The 18,315-nt window shown below is 44.0% G+C and overlaps 9 protein-coding genes across 9 annotated transcripts; 5 read left to right on the top strand and 4 right to left on the bottom strand.

Moving 5' to 3' along the window:
* Positions 1 to 101: 101 nt before the first annotated feature.
* On the bottom strand, positions 102 to 894 carry I203_101562 (uncharacterized protein; the record flags this gene model as incomplete). Its single annotated transcript, XM_019148886.1, has 2 exons — positions 102 to 305; positions 445 to 894. The coding sequence occupies 2 exons, from the start codon at positions 892 to 894 to the stop codon at positions 102 to 104; spliced, it is 654 nt and encodes a 217-aa protein (XP_019001905.1).
* Positions 895 to 1,275: 381 nt separating this feature from the next.
* Positions 1,276 to 2,781, bottom strand: I203_101561 (protein disulfide-isomerase domain; the record flags this gene model as incomplete). Its single annotated transcript, XM_019148885.1, has 5 exons — positions 1,276 to 1,733; positions 1,817 to 1,967; positions 2,065 to 2,157; positions 2,222 to 2,563; positions 2,650 to 2,781. The coding sequence occupies 5 exons, from the start codon at positions 2,779 to 2,781 to the stop codon at positions 1,276 to 1,278; spliced, it is 1,176 nt and encodes a 391-aa protein (XP_019001904.1).
* A 416-nt stretch (positions 2,782 to 3,197) lies between these two features.
* Positions 3,198 to 4,449, top strand: I203_101560 (60S ribosomal protein uL18; the record flags this gene model as incomplete). Its single annotated transcript, XM_019148884.1, has 4 exons — positions 3,198 to 3,341; positions 3,522 to 3,587; positions 3,665 to 4,110; positions 4,182 to 4,449. The coding sequence occupies 4 exons, from the start codon at positions 3,198 to 3,200 to the stop codon at positions 4,447 to 4,449; spliced, it is 924 nt and encodes a 307-aa protein (XP_019001903.1).
* A 597-nt stretch (positions 4,450 to 5,046) lies between these two features.
* I203_101559 (uncharacterized protein) lies at positions 5,047 to 6,798 on the bottom strand (the record flags this gene model as incomplete). Its single annotated transcript, XM_019148883.1, has 8 exons — positions 5,047 to 5,246; positions 5,322 to 5,402; positions 5,476 to 5,518; positions 5,580 to 5,662; positions 5,793 to 6,008; positions 6,085 to 6,164; positions 6,361 to 6,521; positions 6,583 to 6,798. 8 exons carry the CDS (start codon positions 6,796 to 6,798, stop codon positions 5,047 to 5,049), a joined length of 1,080 nt encoding a protein of 359 aa, XP_019001902.1.
* Positions 6,799 to 8,474: 1,676 nt separating this feature from the next.
* On the top strand, positions 8,475 to 9,108 carry I203_101558 (uncharacterized protein; the record flags this gene model as incomplete). The annotated part of the gene is made up of 3 exons (XM_019148882.2): positions 8,475 to 8,655; positions 8,726 to 8,846; positions 8,925 to 9,108. 3 exons carry the CDS (start codon positions 8,475 to 8,477, stop codon positions 9,106 to 9,108), a joined length of 486 nt encoding a protein of 161 aa, XP_019001901.2.
* Positions 9,109 to 9,276: 168 nt separating this feature from the next.
* Positions 9,277 to 10,073, bottom strand: I203_101557 (mitochondrial 54S ribosomal uL14m domain-containing protein; the record flags this gene model as incomplete). Its single annotated transcript, XM_019148881.1, has 5 exons — positions 9,277 to 9,285; positions 9,348 to 9,501; positions 9,618 to 9,789; positions 9,867 to 9,957; positions 10,047 to 10,073. 5 exons carry the CDS (start codon positions 10,071 to 10,073, stop codon positions 9,277 to 9,279), a joined length of 453 nt encoding a protein of 150 aa, XP_019001900.1.
* Positions 10,074 to 10,542: 469 nt separating this feature from the next.
* I203_101556 (uncharacterized protein) lies at positions 10,543 to 13,367 on the top strand (the record flags this gene model as incomplete). The annotated part of the gene is made up of 11 exons (XM_065516908.1): positions 10,543 to 10,729; positions 10,871 to 10,968; positions 11,049 to 11,069; positions 11,138 to 11,215; positions 11,299 to 11,491; positions 11,559 to 12,130; positions 12,197 to 12,310; positions 12,380 to 12,516; positions 12,581 to 12,819; positions 12,895 to 13,068; positions 13,147 to 13,367. 11 exons carry the CDS (start codon positions 10,543 to 10,545, stop codon positions 13,365 to 13,367), a joined length of 2,034 nt encoding a protein of 677 aa, XP_065373726.1.
* Positions 13,368 to 14,400: 1,033 nt separating this feature from the next.
* On the top strand, positions 14,401 to 15,441 carry I203_101555 (uncharacterized protein; the record flags this gene model as incomplete). Its single annotated transcript, XM_019148879.1, has 4 exons — positions 14,401 to 14,493; positions 14,667 to 14,854; positions 15,024 to 15,143; positions 15,207 to 15,441. The coding sequence occupies 4 exons, from the start codon at positions 14,401 to 14,403 to the stop codon at positions 15,439 to 15,441; spliced, it is 636 nt and encodes a 211-aa protein (XP_019001898.1).
* Positions 15,442 to 16,263: 822 nt separating this feature from the next.
* On the top strand, positions 16,264 to 18,039 carry I203_101554 (uncharacterized protein; the record flags this gene model as incomplete). Its single annotated transcript, XM_019148878.1, has 10 exons — positions 16,264 to 16,567; positions 16,693 to 16,761; positions 16,865 to 16,935; positions 17,021 to 17,107; positions 17,199 to 17,235; positions 17,301 to 17,379; positions 17,485 to 17,554; positions 17,639 to 17,667; positions 17,780 to 17,835; positions 17,945 to 18,039. The coding sequence occupies 10 exons, from the start codon at positions 16,264 to 16,266 to the stop codon at positions 18,037 to 18,039; spliced, it is 897 nt and encodes a 298-aa protein (XP_019001897.1).
* Positions 18,040 to 18,315: the final 276 nt, after the last annotated feature.

The raw sequence follows: 18,315 nt of genomic DNA, 5'->3' as shown, positions 1-18,315 counted from the left end.
AAGCACAGCAACTATAATCTATCGATCTCAGTCCCAGAATACCTCATCTAGATGATTATCCTATCGCCCCATCGCTCTCTATTCTACCAAACTTAATGTGACTACTGCGCTTTTTTCCAGAGTTCGTCTAATTTCCATCTACTCGCCCCCTCTTCACTCAACAGATTCACACAGGCTCTGAAATCCGTATCTGGACCAAGATTGAGAGGGACGATGGACCAATCTGAGTCAGGGGCTATACGGGGTGTCTTGGGATATTCATGTGGTGAGACCGGTATGGAAGGATGAAGTGGGTTTTTGAGAAGCTAAGAGAAACAAGCAGGAAGAACTGTCAGTAGGTGTTCATGCTGATTATGCCATATGTGATCTTCGCAACCAAGTGGGAAGGAAAAACATCCGAAGGTCTTTACTTGATCTATCTCAATGGACCCAAAATCCACTCACCCATCTTCGCAACACTCCATCTCCCCTAGCTACCACCCCCCTTCCCCTCCCTTTGACCTGAACAGTTATGACCCAATCGTACCATCCGCCGGAACCTTCTTCACCTTTCACCAAGTCCCCTTGACCCCTCTCGTCTAAATACTGCGATAGGGAGGTAGTATCATATACTTGGACTGTATGTCGATGAAGTACGTCGGAAGCTTCACTCGAAGGGGAGGTGAGGAACGTATGAAGGGGGAGTAAGATTGGAGGAGTAGAGGTAGGTATGGAGGGTATAGATTGTGTATCTTCGAATGATGGTGATAGTTGTGAAGAGGATTCAGGTCTTGTTGTTGGAGAAGCAAGAGGAAGAGATCTAGCAGGCTGGTTGAGAAACCATGTATTTATCTTCTTTTCTGACTGTGGTGAGGTATCGACCTCTGTGTTGAGATATCGATTGGAAGATGTCATCGATCGAGTAATGCTCGATGTTGAGGCTGAGACCACAAGAGGGTATACTGATCGACATTTCAGGCATGTACGAAGAGGAAAGATAGGCGATGACATATTCTTACCAATCTCAATAGCTTTCTGTCTGTCTGTTGTGCTGTTGAGGGTACTGTATAACGAAGAATCTCGTCAGCAATTGAAGGCGAGGAGAGGAGGTCTCACAAATTCGAATATCCAACATGTCGTTGAATGCATGCAAAAACAAAACACTTCCGCCGGATCTCTGTGTCAACATGGTGACTCACAACCGGAATCATTGGGTAAAATGTCGATCATGACAAGATATAACAAGCATGCATATGGTTCACTATCATCATGGTATACTATATTCGAACCATTCCCCTACAGCTCTTCATGAGGTATAGCAGTCTTCTCTACCGTTTCCTCATCTTGCAATTCTGCCGTCTGCTCCGGGACAGGTTCAGCAGCTTCCTCTTTCAACGCTTCTTCTCCCGTCACCTGTTCGGCTTCCACTGCCTCTTGTGGGATAGCATCTGGAGCGTCATCAACAGTCCCACTTCCGTTTGCTGATGCTTGTTCGGCAGCTTTCTTCGCAGCTGCCCGTTCCCTTCTCTCCCTATCTCTTCGTTCAGCTTCGTCCAATTTCGCCCTCCTAGCAGCAGCTTCGCTCTTCACTGAACGTTTTTCCGTAGGTTCGGGTTCAGTGTCGTACGCAGAGGTGATAGGTTCAGGTATCTTGATGGGTTTCTGCTTGACTTTCTCCGAATCGTTCGTTGTGGAAGTCTCACCGGTAAGTTGGAATTGTAACCATTCGAGTAAGGCGTTGAATTTCATTGCTCCTGTTATATCATACAGCACAAGAGAAGTCAGCCGCAGATTTTGATTTACTCTGTATTTGCCTTTGGGCGAATCACTGACTCACCCTCGTACTCTGTCAAGCCCTCCTTGGACGTAGTCTCAGCAGGCCATGATACGACTCTAGTGGCGTCTTTCGTAGTATCTGCCGAATCGTATATACCGAGTGACGAGATCAAAGAATGGGAAGTGGTATCACGGACAAAACCCAGGTGCATCTACAGATATATTGTAAGCTGGATTTGTACAATCTTTGAAAAAAAAAAAAAAAAAAAAAAAAAAAAAAAAAAAAAACAAAAAAAAAACTCGGCTCACCTTGCCTGATAATCTGTGAGCCAGGACTTTCCACAAGAACGGTATGGATGGCGCGGAAGGATGAATGAGTAATACATGTGGTAAAGTGGGTTTCTATTCCTTGCTTGTCAGCTAACATACAGTATGATATGTAATATCGAACAGACGGATGACTTACCTCTTCCAAGAAAGTTTGTAGAATCTTATCTTCATTCCCACCTTTACTATCCAATTTCAATTTCTTGACTCTATCCGGTACCAAGGATTTTGCATATTCAATCAAAGCGCCCTTCTTTCTTTCACCTTGATAATCCCTCGCAGCTCCCTTTCCAGCTCTGGGGAAAGCCTTGATAGTGGGGAATCCCTGGATCTGATACTCTGCACAGAGACCTTTGTTCTTCTGATCGTCACAGTCAACAGCGTAGAATGGGATAAGGGGTGAGAGGGATTGAGCGGCAGAGGTGTACTCTGGTCCAAGGGCTTTACAATGTCCGCACCAGGGGGCAACGAATGCGACCATCTAAAGTACATATACACCATCATCAGCTGGCGTTAGCTGGGCATTGTGTGAAGTAGCTAACATATCGATAGTGACCCGACACTCACCGCTGCATGCTCGGTTGACATTGCCTGCTTGAATGATTTGGCATCGAGGTTCAGTACTGGCTGACCGTACATCCCTGCTTGTGCAAAGGGTAAGAGAGCCGCCGCGAGGGCCAAGGATGTGCTGAGACGCATGGTTGGAGCTGATTGTTGGCTGCTGCAGAATATCGGTTCGCAATGCTATTGTCGGAGGTCATATCATATGTATGATAGCCATCTAGATGAGTCTGGTGCCCATGGATCTTTGGATCTAGGTGGACGACTGACGTGGAGGTCATCCCTTACGTAAACACGAGCATTTCCATGTGATCTGAATATTGGATTGCCACAAGCAATTTCTTCGGCAAAATATCCCTTCCAACGAAACGCCGATTCCACCAAAAATGCCGAACTGAACTGGAGATTTTCACCTTCCTGGCTGCTGCTCTGCTTGTTGCTGTCGCTGCCCTGCTCGCTGCTCCTCGCTCTCTCGTGGTTTATCGATATCGAACTATACCACAACTCTCTTTTTCCCTTTCTTCATCCTTCAATCCTTAAAAAAGACGATCAAAATGCCTTTCGTCAAGACCCAAAAGAACGACGCCTACTTCTCCAGGTACCAAGTCAAGCCCCGACGAAGAAGAGAGGGTAAGACCGACTACCAAGCTAGAAGAGCGCTCGTCTCTCAGGCTAAGAACAAGTACGCTTCCCCCAAGGTGAGTAGAGAGTTCTTGCATGGACCTTGTCGGAGCAGTCAGTCGAATGGAGCTACGCAGGATGATGCAGTTACAGAAAGACCGGGAGTGTAAGAAGTATTAAGAGCGGAGATGAGGAAGATACTATCAAGGATAAAAAGATCAAATTTACTGATACTCAAATGGCTTTCCTTTACTCAGTACCGACTCGTTGTTAGAATCACAAACAAGCAAGTGATCTGCCAAATCGTCTACGCCAAGATCCAAGTGAGTTTGACCTCTATTCTTTGCAAACGCCAGAAGTATGGACAGAAGATTGACATTTGTTTCTTATTGTGTAATAGGGTGATGCCGTTCTCGTTCACGCTTCTTCCAAGGAACTCCCCAAATACGGTATTGAGCACGGTCTCACCAACTGGACCGCCTGTTACGCTACCGGTCTCTTGGTCGCTAGACGAGCTTTGACCAAATTAGGTTTGGCCGACAAATACGAAGGTGTTGAGGAACCCACTGGTGAACTCGAATTGACCGAAGCTTTGGGTGATGATGAGCCAAGACCTTTCAAGGCTTACCTCGATGTTGGTCTTAGAAGAACCTCAACCGGTGCTAGAGTTTTCGGTGCCATGAAAGGTGCTTCAGATGGTGGTATCTTCATCCCCCACAACGAGAAGAGATTCCCAGGTTACGATCCCGAAACTAAATCCATCGACGCTGAGGTTCTCCAGAACTACATTCACGGTGGTCACGTAGCTGAGTACATGGAATCCCTCGAAGAGGAAGACGATGAACGGTGAGTCATCTAGCTCGTCAATCAACTTACAGTATATTAGGGTATCATACTGATATATATTATCCTATTAGATTCAAGAAACAATTCGCTTCATACCTCGCCGCCGACGTTTCCTCCGCCGATATCGAGGAAATCTACACCGAGGCCTACGCCAAGATCAGGGAAGACCCATCATTCACCCCGACCGAGAAGGATGTTGCCAAGTGGAAGGCCGAGTCCAAGAAACACAAGACTCCTAAATCCACCAAGGCAGAGAAACAAGCTAGAATCCAAGAGAAGATCGAAGCTTACAAGGCTGGTAAGATCGCCGTTGATGAGGATGAGGAAGATGACGAGTAAATATCTACTTAGTCTGGGTCTTATACGACATTCTTTAGGGAATATCATGCATTCAATGATTTCCTACTTGTAATTGAGTAAATACAGTGATTCATCTGATCGCAGAAGACGTGGATGTGAGATGAGGTCTGGTCGCTTGTATTTCCTGGAGTCATACCGTGTTCCTTTGATTATGTTCAGCATACCTGGGGAATACAAAGAGTGATGCTCTACTGTCACACCAATTTCATTACAACCTGCTATTCTGCTTGAACCGTATGGCCTCCCAGTTCATCAAAATTGGTCAACTTGACAAATTCACGTATATTTCTGCGAAGGGCTCATTGACATCGGTGCAAGTTATTGCAAGGGTTTAATGCACATTTATTCATTTCGTCTCCATGGTTTCTACTTTAAATTTCTATCTTACATATATATCAGATCAGATTGCATTTATTACCATTTTGTTACCTTTTTGTCACTTTCATTGAGTTATTATTGTGATTGATTTGATTGTTTCAAAAATGTCCATTCCATTCCATTCCATTCCATTCCATTCCTGGTTTCGATATGCCTCCTTACTACCAAGAACCAAGCACCGGTTACCAACAAACAGGCTTATAAACAAGTGTATCCACCGTCCACTACGATCTCAGCACCTGTAGTGTACTTTGACGAATCAGATGCCAAGTAGATGACTGCACCTTTAAGATCGGACGGGTCGGCCAAACGACCCATTGGAATTCGGTGTAACCATTCGTCCCTCAAGACAGGATTGGCATCGAGGATGACTTTGGTAAGGTTCGTCAAGGTGTATCCTAAATTCACAATAGTTGACATATATCAGCAACTGTGATCTGTGAATATGACAAGAAACTCGGGTATAGACTCACCAGGAGCAAGACAGTTGACTCTGATTCCTTTGGCGGCCCATTCGACGGCGAGTGATCTAGCCATGTGTCTTACACCGGCCTCTATCGTGGTCAAATAAATCGTCAGCTGCAGTTAGATACATATAAATGCTGTCATATCTATGCAGCCACTCACTTGAGAAGTTGTATGGGGTCTGAGGTTGGGGAACGTTGACGATCTGCAGAGAAAAAGTACATAGTCAGTGCTGTTGCTCTGCGATTCGATAGTCAATCACTCACGGATCCTGACATGGATCCAACGAGGGTGATGGATCCACCTTCGGGCATGAGTTTGGCAGCTTCCAAGGCGCAGTACCATGTACCTGGCGCAAGAAAATGCAGTGATCAGCACCTATCCGACCGAGAAATGGTTCACGATTTCTCGTTGACTTCAGCTTTCAACGAGATGAAATGATGCGCGATGGATGTTGAGATGGCGCAAGGTTAACTCACCCATAATGTTGATATCCAACAGCTTCTTGATCTTCTGAGTAGGATACTCGTGAGCGACATAGTTCTCTACTATACCAGCAGCAGTGACGCATGCGTCCAATCTACCGAACTTCTCTTTAACAGTTTCGAAAACTTTGGCAACCGAGTTTTCGTCCGAAACATCACATCCTAAACCCAAAGCTTGGATTTCACCTTCTTCGGCTTCACCGTTCTCGACTATGAACAGCGCAGATCGTCAATTACCGGTCTCATACGCGTGATGATCGCGATGGATATGGGATGAGAGACTTACCGAACCACTTGACCAAGTCTTCAGCGGCTTTCTCGGCTTCGTCTTTCTTGAGATCGACAAGGACGATAGCGTTGGCCCCACTGTAGAGATGCGGATTCCCCAAGAGTTAGCTCCATGTGTGTTAGGGTTTATGTAATTGATGAATTTTTTGGTAGGAAGGGTAAAGAATGTTTTGGAAAACGCATATTTGGAGGGATTATATCCCTTAAAAGAATATGTGTGAAGATGATATATGGAGGGTGGGGTGTTGATATGTGCAGAATCGGGATAACTCACGATTCGACAAAAGTTCTAGCCATCATATTACCGAGACCTCTAGCAGCACCAGTTACAAGACAGACTTTACCGTCCATCGAGAAGGAAGCTAGGGTTCGTTTGGTGTGTCGACCGAAATCACCTTTGGTCATATCGTGACCTGGGTGTTTGTCTGCCCATTTCTTCAAAAATGAGAGTGGTCAGCTATATACACACGTAGGATATGAACGTGTGTGAACTCACTTTGGGATGTTCGAAAGTGATTGATTCGTCGATAGAAGCGATCTTAGGTTCGACCTCTACTCTGTGTTCTTCGAAAGGATCACCGTTCTTATCCCTTCGTACGTGGGTAGGAGTGGTGTATCCCCTGGAAGCGATGGCGACTCTGCTAACGGCAGATGCAGATGGTCGAAGGGAAGTTCGAGACACGTTGGTCAAAGCTGATCTGAGGAGAGACATCTTGCAATTACGATGTAGGGGGATATGACGTGGAAGGTTTTGGAGGTATGAAGTTTTCTTGGGAAGGAATGAATAGACGAAGGAAATCAGAGATAAATGTTTCTTTGTTATATATGTTTATGGGGGAGGGTGGGACTGATGGGCAATAAAGATAAAATTTTCGTCTGATATGTTTTGTGCTGATCTGATCTGGCCTTTTATACAAATACCAACAAAATTGACATCTACTTCGCCTAAATTATCCCTTTGTCCTTGTCATAAAGAAAGAAAGGCGCTCCATGCTCTGATAACAGTGGAGAGTAGAAATCCCCCTTCTCCACCATTTAGAGTTACTTGCTCCACTTTTTCGTAATCTTGACCACGCGTACACGACCCTGCTAAAACTGATATTCAGGTTCTGGATGCTTGCTTCTCCTTATTTTCTACCCTGATTTGGGAAATCTCGTTAACAGCTAAAGCAGTTTACCCCACACTTAAAACTTCTTTGTCGGACCGACTACTGCGCAAATTACAGTCTGTTCCCTTTCATCATTCAGGAATGGGATCAGGTTGATTGATTGATTGGTAAGGTAATACATGAGATGTCCTTCGATACCGCCGGTACGTCCGAAGATCATTGTGACTACTTGGTTATAGCTACTTGACAGAAGACAGGGAATTGGTAAATGCATTGATTGATCAATTTGGTATTTCGCTTCGTTGCAAAGAAACATCGAATATATTATGTACATATTGGTATAGGTGCAAGTCGGATCATCCGGTATTTCGTACCGAATAGCTTGTGCTAGCTTGCTATGCATATGCTTTACATCGTTTGGGAAATTTGGGAAAGGCAACGAGCAGCCTCTCCCTCCTCGGCCGGGGCAAGAAACGCTTTGTCCTTGTTGATATTATGATCCCTTGGCGGCTGTGAGGTGGCGTAAAAGTCTAGAATTGTTGAAAAGCACCCGCCCTTGATCTTCCATCTTTCGAAAGTCGTCAAGTGGCTGCGTGGCGTGTCTACAGGTAGTCTCCTTGATCATCAACCATATTTTACGTGCGTATCTACGTGAAGTGTTCGAGTAAAGTCTATCATACAGCCAAGAACGGTGGTTAAGAATTGATGTCGTGAACAGCCCTTCAACTCAAACAGGGGGAGCTTTCTGAATTAGGAATGGAGTTGCAGAACAAACACTAGCATGTGTCGCCAACTGTATACATTCAAATTTTACATTTCCTTTGAATTGGTACATCTCGTCTTTGGCTATCTTTTGATTATCAAGTATACTTGCGTAAAGACATTGATACCTCAGAACAAATCTTAAGCACTATAGCTGTTTGTACATGAACATCGAAGTACATTTGTAAAACGTTCAAGGCAACAAGGGATGTATAATCTGGACTTCCGTATTGGAGCAGCGAGAGGTAGAACAGAGGCGTTCTTTATTGACATCTCCGTTGTCCACTCCGAAGACATAGTGATAGACATCATGTCGAATCGCTTCTTTCGCTTAGGACTCGATATTCCACAACGACTGGTGTGCTCAAGAAACAGGAAGGACATCAGCATATATTCCATAAATTTGATCATTTCTCCTCTCTCTTCAGTTATGCACTTTGTCCTAATCTATACACATTATCTTCTGCGTCCTGCATCATGTCTAATACTGAGAATTCTACGACTACTTCAATCGACAATGCAAAAAGCGGATCATACCGACCAGGTGAGTGGGACCGAGAATCCCCATCAGATGAATCAAGGTGTGAATCACGGTGGATATTCTCTCACTTACTCAATTACACGTCGATTTGGGGTAGAGAATGATTCCCTCACTATGAAAGGCAACTCAGCGGTATCTACCACTGCTAGCACCAAAAGTAAGTATTATCTTCTTAATCGTATCATAAGTACGTCATGACAGGCATCTGATGTCATACTGCATTGTAGAACCTGGAAGTTCAATGAGTAGTAAAGGATCAAAGCGAAAAGCCGAAAAAGAGATCCCTGATACCACTTCTTCGGAGACCATGGCATCCAGAAGGTCCCGACGAGGCGACACTGGAGTGAAGTTATTCCAATTGGAATTCGATGACGAGGATAATGATGATAATCCTATGATGGCAGCTTAATCCAAATTGGAATCAAGGTCTCAAGATGAAGCGGGTATGACACAAAACGAAGTTGATGTATTGAAGGAGAGTGTCACGAGTCATACTGAAAGCGGAAGCGGAAGTATCAAGAGGAAGAGAGGTAGACCACCCCTGAGTGAGGATGAGAAGAAAGAAAGGGAACATCATAGGCAAATGCGAAATTTGTTCATCAGGAAATGAGGGTGTTGTCTTCTTACCAGATTATTCCGATAATTTATTCTCATCGCAGAGGGAATGGATGAGGGTCGTACCCACACAGATCTGTTCAGTATTTTATGAAGAGATTGACTGATGGGTAAATAGTGATAATGCGGGTGATGTTCATGCAAAGTACAAGTTTTATGTATATCATACCACCTATGTCATATGAGGGATCAGCAAATATCTACCAGAGATCGAGTCGACAGGATATCACTCACCTTCGGAGCTAACATCAATATTTTACCCCATCTACCACCTGCACCTGCCGCACCACCTTTTGATTTCCTCAATTCTGCTGCTACGGGTCCTACTATCCTTGTACCTAACATTTCACCTTTGTTATTCAGTAAGACAGCTGCGTTGTCGTCGAACCTATTCTCAGACCAAGAACCCAATGATCAGCAAAAAGATATGTCCTTGCCCGTCTCTCTTCAGTTCAATTGTATTTCCAAGAAACATATACATATCGCTGTCTGATATTCACTTACCTCACTACACTTCCATCAGATCTCTGAACAGTCTTTTTCACCCTTACTACCACAGCTCTCCTTACATCACCTTTTCTGATTTTCTGTATATTCGAGGAAGACGACGGATTCTTGATTACTTCGTTGGCAGAAATTGGTCTTGCTTTATTTACTACACATACAATCTCATCTCCTATACAAGTCATTTCCATCTCGTTAACACAGAAACCCAACAGACCCGACCACAATCCAAATCTATAGAGTACTTACCTACTGTGGCTGTACCGGTAGATTTCAATCTCGTTTTCACTTTCAATACGTTTATACATTCCACTTTCAATGCACCGGTATTATCGATCACCTATTACAATGTGTCATGTGTCATATGGTGGATCAGCGAATTGAGCCGGATGTGAACGCTGAAAAAAGGTAAATGGACTTGTAAATTACATTTAGCAATCCTTTCAATCCGATCATTCTGTCGGTGTGAGCTTATGCCCTTTCGGTATCCGTTTCTTTGATAAAATATCCCAGCGTCGCTCAATCTTGTGTCTATATGTAGGTGGGCCTAGCTACCGAATCGTTGGTTGATGATGATCTTTCGTTGCATTTCGTCGTAAAATACAGATACATCGTAGCGAGAAAGCAGAGAATCTCGACATTTTTGATGCCGCTGACTGCCTCTCCCTTATTTGACCCCCCCTTTTTGTTTTGTGTGGTTCGTATGAACGCGTCTCGAAAAAGGGGGGATGAGGGCAAGCAAGATACAGGGAAAGATGTTAGTTAACCTACAACTATCAATTACTCGTAATGTTCATATTCATCAACATTACCCATCCACCCAGCCATCATTGGATTATCCTCGCCTACACGCTATCACCTGTTCCTCGCTCGATCCCCCAACATTTGGATCGCTGACAGGTGAACGGTCAGAAGCCGGCTCGCTATGTCTAAATCATCTCATCCCGCCTTGGTATGGCCTCGAACGGATAGTGATCCATCCAAATACCCAGATACTACCAGAGGTTCCGATTCATGGTACGAGGAGGAAGGTGCCGGGACAGCCAAGTATGAGCTATATGCGAGTCAGGTAGCCAAGCATCTGGTCCATCACCTGGGACTGAGCGTAGATGGTAAGTGTAATGGTGATTCCATCCGATAACGCGGGGCATATGATGTGATCAAGGAGGATCGCAACAGAATGCCTCGACTCGATGTCTGGTCATGTTCAACCAAATTGAATGATTGCTTACCCATCTTACCGTTTATCGTAGCATCAAAACAACGCATACCTCTGCCTGATGGATACAAGATATTTGCTCACAAGAAGGCACAGTCTTCAGGTGAAATTAGAACGGATCATTATGTGTATGTGAGTCGATACATCATCTCGTTAATTTAGAGTCATCTCCACGACTTTACAAGCAAGGCCATGCTGACCATACATTTCAGGGAGCACGTGATGTCGCGAAAGTGAGCTTGCACAAGCGAGATTGCCTCTGGCAATTCTACCCAAACTGACGAGAGGTACTATCGAATAGTTTCGAAGTGTACCTGAATTCTTAGATCATGCAGAGTGGCTATTTGATACTTCGAGACCGTTAGATGATCATACCACTGTAAGTGCCAGCTTCTCCGATCGTCATCTGTAGACTAAAAATCGGCCACTGATGAAGCTAATGTTTTGATATGTCGTGAAAAGTGTACCTGTAAATACAGTAAAGGAACCAATAGAAGACAGTCCATGCCCAGCTCAGCTACCAAACGACCATCGGGTAGCTCACCTCTGAAAGAAGGATCAGCTAAGAAGAAGAAGGTGGAACCGGGGGAAGAAGCCGTATTCCCTGCTGTCGTACCTGAACGAGCTGAGGAATTGAGATCGCATAGAAGATTTCGTAAGTCATCTATCTGAAGACGTACCGTAGTCTCATTTAGCTGAATGAATCAATTGAATGGCAACAGGACGAGGTGAATTGATCTGGTTCAAAATCAATACCATCGATCCTCCATCACACGCCCCTACAGCTGGTCTCAAACCTGTGACTCATTGGCCAGGGTTGATATCGAAAATACTCCTGAAGACGAAAGTTCTCAATAGCGGAGATGTCGCTTCTGCATCTGCCTCTTCCGCGTGGACGCTTTTCGGTGGTCAAGCACCTACCTCTTTGGATAGTTCGAACCAGACCGTCATACATTATTACGAATATCACATTAGACCGCTGGGTATGTTCAGTGCCCAAGACGAAATTATCAAAGATGGAAGGGATGTTCTGCCTTGGCAGGCTGGGAGTGCATTGATGGGAGGAGAACCAGGATGGAATAGTATAGGATTACATGCTGAGAAAGTGTTAAAGGAAGGTGTGAAGAAAGAAGGTGCAAAACATAAAGGTTCGGGTCAATCTCAAGAAGAACTCGAGAGTCTCGTGAATAAAGGTTGGAAGGGTAATTGGGCAAAGAGAATAAGGTTCTTGGAGATGTCTGATAAATATGAAGAGATAGTTTTCAGATTGAGCGTAGCACTGAAAATTGGTTCGGTGAGTAAACAACGGTCTTCCAAATCCTACATTCCAGATTGTCATGGCTGACTGTGTGGTTTGTAGGACATTGCAGAGGCATGGGCTCAGACTGATAAGATTGATGTGTTGCCCAATGATCAAGATATAAGTGCGGAAGATATGAAAGCTATTTTATCCCAGAAGAAGAACCTTTACCAGGTGAGTTGCATCGCTAGATTTCATATATTACAAGATTGGTATCAGCTTATCTATATACTTGGATCGCAGGGGTTGTGGTGGGGTGGTGAGCGAATATGGCTGGATGATTTGGTACGATTGAAAAAGACCCGAAGCGAATTACCTACCAACGCTTTGTTACCTCCATCGGAAGGTGCAACCGAACGAGGTGTCTTCCTCAAAATCAGGTCAGTCAGCTATTCACCTTTTGAAGTATCTTTGCGCTGACTGTATGAGGATATGTAATTGTAGAGTGCTTGCCGTGGAGGTGCATCCTGATCCAAGCAAACCCAATACGACGGGATGGCGATGTGTGGTCTATGGAGATGTTTTTGAACTGGCCAAGGAAGGTACACCAGGCACTGAATCTCTGAAAGAGGCTAATGGCGATACGGACGATACATCTCTTGTACACCATTACCCAGCTCCGAAAGGATACGATTATAGACAATTGAACGAGAAGGAAAGTGAAGTTACGGTAGATATCATCGGTAAGCCATCCTATCCGGTATCAGTGGATATCGTGATGGAGCTAACAAGACTCGATTTTGATTTGTTTTGATTAGATGTCGCTGGTCGAATTTATCCTGATTTGATAGATGCGTCCACTCAGAATTGGTTTATCGACCCATCCAACCCATCCAACAAAGAAGGGAGGGTAGAACCTGGAGAAGGAGCTTACGCTCTGAGCGGTTTGAAGAGCGGTACGACAGTTGCTAGTAAAAGTACGATATGGGATGGTGAGTATTGTCCGAGCCTTGTTATGTGATATTTGATCAGATCAACTCGCTGATATGCCCTCGTTGTGCATTTTGTAGAGGATTTGTACTCGATCGTACAGAGGACGACCAAGGCCACCGAAAGTGGTATGAAAGAATGGTATACGAAGCTCTCAAGAGCCGCACTAGGTTTACCTAAATTATTGACCAGCCAAGTTGATGGAAATCCGACCGGTACTGCGAACGGTCACAAGGGTCAAAATGGAGCCGGAACTCTGAATGAAGTGTTGAATGGATCAAATGGTGAATCCAAGTCTTAGGCAGTACATGCAGTAAACAATTGAAAAGAAGAAAACTTTGGAGAGTAAGAGATACATATCGAAGGAGTGGCTTGTGATAATGGTTGTCTTTTGAGATCAACGAGGTGAGACCTTGTTTAGAGGAGATATTGGAGTTGACTCGTATCTTTATTTTTTTCCGTTGTTGTTTTTTATGGGGTAACATGCGTACATTGACTACATATACCTGAGTTAATTGCTTCTTCGATCTTACTATTCATTCGTTTTGGGAGAAGCTATGCATATCGAGAAATGATTTTTGACGTACGTGTTGGGTAGAGAGAGCAGTCGCTCAATCACTTCTCTCTCTACTCGCTTGCAACGTCATTGGAATGGTGCCACAATGCATATACCCGATGATTCCGATTACTGCATTTGTTTGGTTCTATTCGATTAGGAAACACTACAGATGGATTTGTAATGGGTCATTAGGAAATCGATCAAACACCGCCACCCTCTCCCTTTTTGTAATTACGTTGCGGTGCTTTGGTGTTGTGAGTTTTTACCCTGTGACGATGTTCTTAGCTTACTCTCTCTTAGCTTGTGATTGTTTCCTTTCCTTCATCTTTCTTTCTTCACCTCTTCATTTCGTTCAACATATCATATTCATCATACTCAAATACAGATACTCTACTTCTTCAAGTGCCATCAACGATTCAATTATCGAAGTACTGGATAGAAGAACTGGAGTGGTCAAAGATTAGCGACAACTGAATAAACAATCCTTTATCCAATTCAGCCCTGATACCCTCCTTACCCTACCTCATATCACCTTAGAAACGCGCTCTCACCATCACCTACAACAAAAAACGGTGAACGACAATCCATCGAGCTTAGGTGTTGATAAGCACTCTAGGAAGATTGACGGATAGGAGGCAAGCATTGGGACCTCATATAACTTCAGATAACTACAACTCGTCGGCTGCGCATTCTTCACCTTCCTTTCAACCCCAAGACAATCTCAATTCCGACCAGCCTTTCTTTCCTCACAAATCCACAAATCCACAAATTCACAATGTACATCTCTGCATCAACTCTCGTATCGGCTTTGTTGTTAGCTGCGAGCAATGTAGCTGCTCAACAGTTTACTACCACCTACCCTTGGGCTGTGAGTATTGACGTTGTTCTTTATTTTTCGGTCTGTCTGTTATCTATTGCGCATTCGTTGTACATCGTACATCCCCACCCCCACTCCACTTGCCCTTTTCATCTCTTTGAGGCGCCTTCACCTACTTTACAGAATTATACGAGCTAATCGATCATTCTGTTTTCTTAACGCAGAATGGTGATACCGTAGTTTTATCGACTGGTACCAACGCCTTGGGAGTAGCCACCACGCGTACTATTCAAACTCTCACTGGAACTGCTACCACCACTGCTAGAACTACCGCTACTACCACTACTGCTGCCGACGACGATGATGACGATGATGCCACCACTACTACTACGGGGAAAACTACTACCACACAGTGAGTTTGAGCTATCATAAATCACAAGTGATATAAGAGGGCACGACAGGAGTGTATATAGTGTACTTCCTCTGTATTTTTTTGCTCAACCGTTTTTGTGTCAACGATAATTACAATTGTGATAAAGTCGAATGCCACATATACTGAATCAATCGTTCGCATCATATAGACAACGAGTCGTTGGTAATACCCCTACAACTACCGCCGCACCTATGCGAACTACCACCTACTGGCTTGACCCAGGAGATGGAGTCTACACAGCTTTCACCTGGACTGCACCTACCACAGCGTGAGTCAAACCTATCCTATCATCTGCGTGACTTTTCTAACGATTACCTTGTTCTGTTTTCAGTTTACCTACAGTAGCTACCGCCAACGTACCCGCCGGTACCATCCAAGAGTACAACGAATATCAATCTGCCGTCAATTCGGTCGTACTTCAGTCTGCGGAAGCGGCAGTGGCCAATGGATCTTCAAGTGGTGGTTTACCCAGAAGACAGATTGTAGGTATGGACGCCTTGACAGGTGCTTGGACGACTTTGGTCTTGGGTGCTGTTGGCGCTGGTATAGGTGTATTTATGCTTTAAGCGAAATGAGGATAGGAGTAGGAGTCGAGAACAACACTCACACGCAGAGACACTGTGTGTTTATAGATAAACAATTGAATTCCCTCAAACACGGATTAGGATTATTATCATTATTCGACACGATACCCGATCAGATTCATGGTCTTCCTTCTGTTCAACCTAGTTGACATCCCCATTGTTCTCTTTCTGGACATATGATATCGTTTATTCTATTTCAGTCCAGTTCATATATATATTTATATATCTGTATTTTTTCTTGCATTATTTCTTCTTATCCCATGGACAATTCTCTACCTCATCATAAGTTACTATATACATGTCAATAGTCGCTTTTAGTTTGTGTGTCTTTTCTTGAGTTATCTGTGATCAGTATCAGTCTTAACGAATTATCATGCAGGATCGTATATCATATCGTAGTGTCTCTTAATCGACTTGCATTGGGCGTTGCGTTGCGCATTGGGTCAACGACGGTGTATGCCAGGGTCCACCGTACACAGTGTCAGTGAGGTCGACCGGTCATGTTCCGGGCGTATGCGACTGAGTGTAACTTTAAATGGAGGCGTAAACCTAACCGCCGGTCAATACGGTCAGATCAATCTATCTTACCATCATCCCATCATCCACCATCTTCAGTCGATACGCATACACAGCGCAGCAACACAGTCAGTTCACAGGTCATACACCATCTGTGTGTTTGAATCCCACTTATAGAGTCGACGACAACAAAGGTTCTCCCGTCAGACTGCTTCCACATCTTCACGGCGTCACTTTTAATACCACTCTACATCTTACTCATCCTCACCCGATAGTACTTTCCACACAATGGCATCCATCTCAGCCAAGCCGTTCCGTCTCGCCCTCCTCCAAGTGGGTTCCCTCACTTCTTCCAAGGCATCCAACATAGCCGTAGCCAAACAAGCAGTATTGGAAGCTGCTCGATCCTCTCCCAAACCACACTTGGTCGTCTTACCTGAAATTTGGAACTCGCCCTATGCCGTCACTGCCTTTAGGGAATATTCCGAAAGAGTCCCTCATGTGGGAAGTAAGTACGATGAGGTGGATGAGGGAGAGACTGTTAAGGCTATGAGGGAGATGGCTAGGGAGAATGATATCTGGTTGATTGGTGGTGAGTCGTGTGAATCGTCTTCTCTTCACAAGGAAATTGTTATCACCTGTCATGTGAAGAGATGTAGCCACTAGTTTTGATCAATTAATTGGCTGACAATTATGCTTTGGTATGATAATAATAAGGCTCGATACCTCAGAAAGATGAAAAAACAGATGAGATCTTCAATACTTGTACAGTATATGATCCAAGTGGTAAGTCTGATTCTGATTCTGGTTCTCATCTGACCCGTAATTTCATATATACATTGTCTTCATAAAATCATACTCATCTGGATATACTGACCTACGCCAACAGGTACCCTCGTCGCTATTCATCAGAAAGTTCACTTGTTCGATATTGATATCCCAGGTAGACAGACTTTCAAGGTGAGTTCATATTACCCTGGTTGTTCGCCAGTCATAGCAATCATTCGTGACAATCAAGTGATAAATGTTTTATTGGTTACTATAGGAATCTGATACTCTTACAGGAGGTAAATCCTTGACTACCTTTGATACTCCCTTTGGTAAGATTGGATTAGGTATCTGTTATGATATTGTGAGTATGCTACCCTTCAAAGATTCTCAATCTTCCATCCTTCACCCGAACCGTAGTGATACTGATACACGTACAACCCAATCGATAACAGAGATTCCCAGAAATGGCCACTATCGCCGCTAGACAAGGTGTGTTGTACTTTGTCATGTATTTCATTCATAAGTGTTGACTTCTCTTCTGTTCTGCTATATAGGTTGCGTGGCTATGATTTACCCAGCCGCATTCAACACTACCACCGGACCTATGCACTGGTCACTCCTCCAAAGAGCTCGGTGAGTGGCCGTGTACCGTGTGATTGTGTGATCGGTGCTATCAGACTGATCATAGGGATGGTGCTTGCTGACTGACATTTGATACATTTCCTTCATCATGTGTAGAGCGGTGGATAATCAAATTTACGTGGCTATGTGTTCGCCGGCTCGACATCCCGAAGCATCTTATCAAGCTGTAAGTCTATCAACTCCATGCCTGTTCTTACGCTGTAGTACGAAGTGCAAAAGGAATTGACGATGGATTGGAATCGGTGTTCAGTACGGTCATTCATTGGTTGTCAATCCGCTGTAAGTTTCTCGATCGATCAGACAAGATGAGATTGGATCAGATCATCTGGTCTGGTGTAGTTGCAACATGGCTAATCTTGATTTTCTTTCCATTCTCATTCTTTTGATACAGAGGAGATATCCTAGTCGAAGCTTCTCATGAACCTACGACAATCTACGCTGATATCGGTGAGTGACAAACATTACCTTTTGAAGGAAAAAAAATTGGCAGCTGCATCTTCATCTTGAATCTCAATTTCAATTTTTATTGACTAAGCTTTTCTTTTCTGGCCGACAGATATCGATCTCTTGAACACTACAAGAAGGAATTTACCTATAACGGTTCAGAGAAGATTCGACGTATATCCTGATATCGCTGAGAAATTCTTATAAAGCCAAGTAAGAGTAAGAGGTAAAGAGTGAATGGCCGTAAAGATGATTCGATCGATTATGAAGGTAGTATGGGATGATAGGGTGGTGTCAACATGTCAGTGTGGTAAAAGTTTCAGCAGATCAGGATTAAGATTAGGATTGTAGGCCACAGGCGAAAAGTGGACTCTGTAATCACGTTTCGAGAGGGAATGAAGAGACATCATCGATATCGGATTTGTAGATTGTTAGTGATAATGACGGATTCAGCATAATTAAGTCAGCAGCGGTATCATCCAA

The sequence above is a fragment of the Kwoniella mangroviensis genome (genome assembly GCF_000507465.2).
Source record: "Kwoniella mangroviensis CBS 8507 chromosome 1 map unlocalized Ctg01, whole genome shotgun sequence".
NCBI classification, from domain to species: domain Eukaryota; kingdom Fungi; phylum Basidiomycota; class Tremellomycetes; order Tremellales; family Cryptococcaceae; genus Kwoniella; species Kwoniella mangrovensis.
The sequence above is the reverse complement of the archived record's forward strand: the minus strand, read 5'-3'. Positions and strand labels throughout refer to the sequence as shown.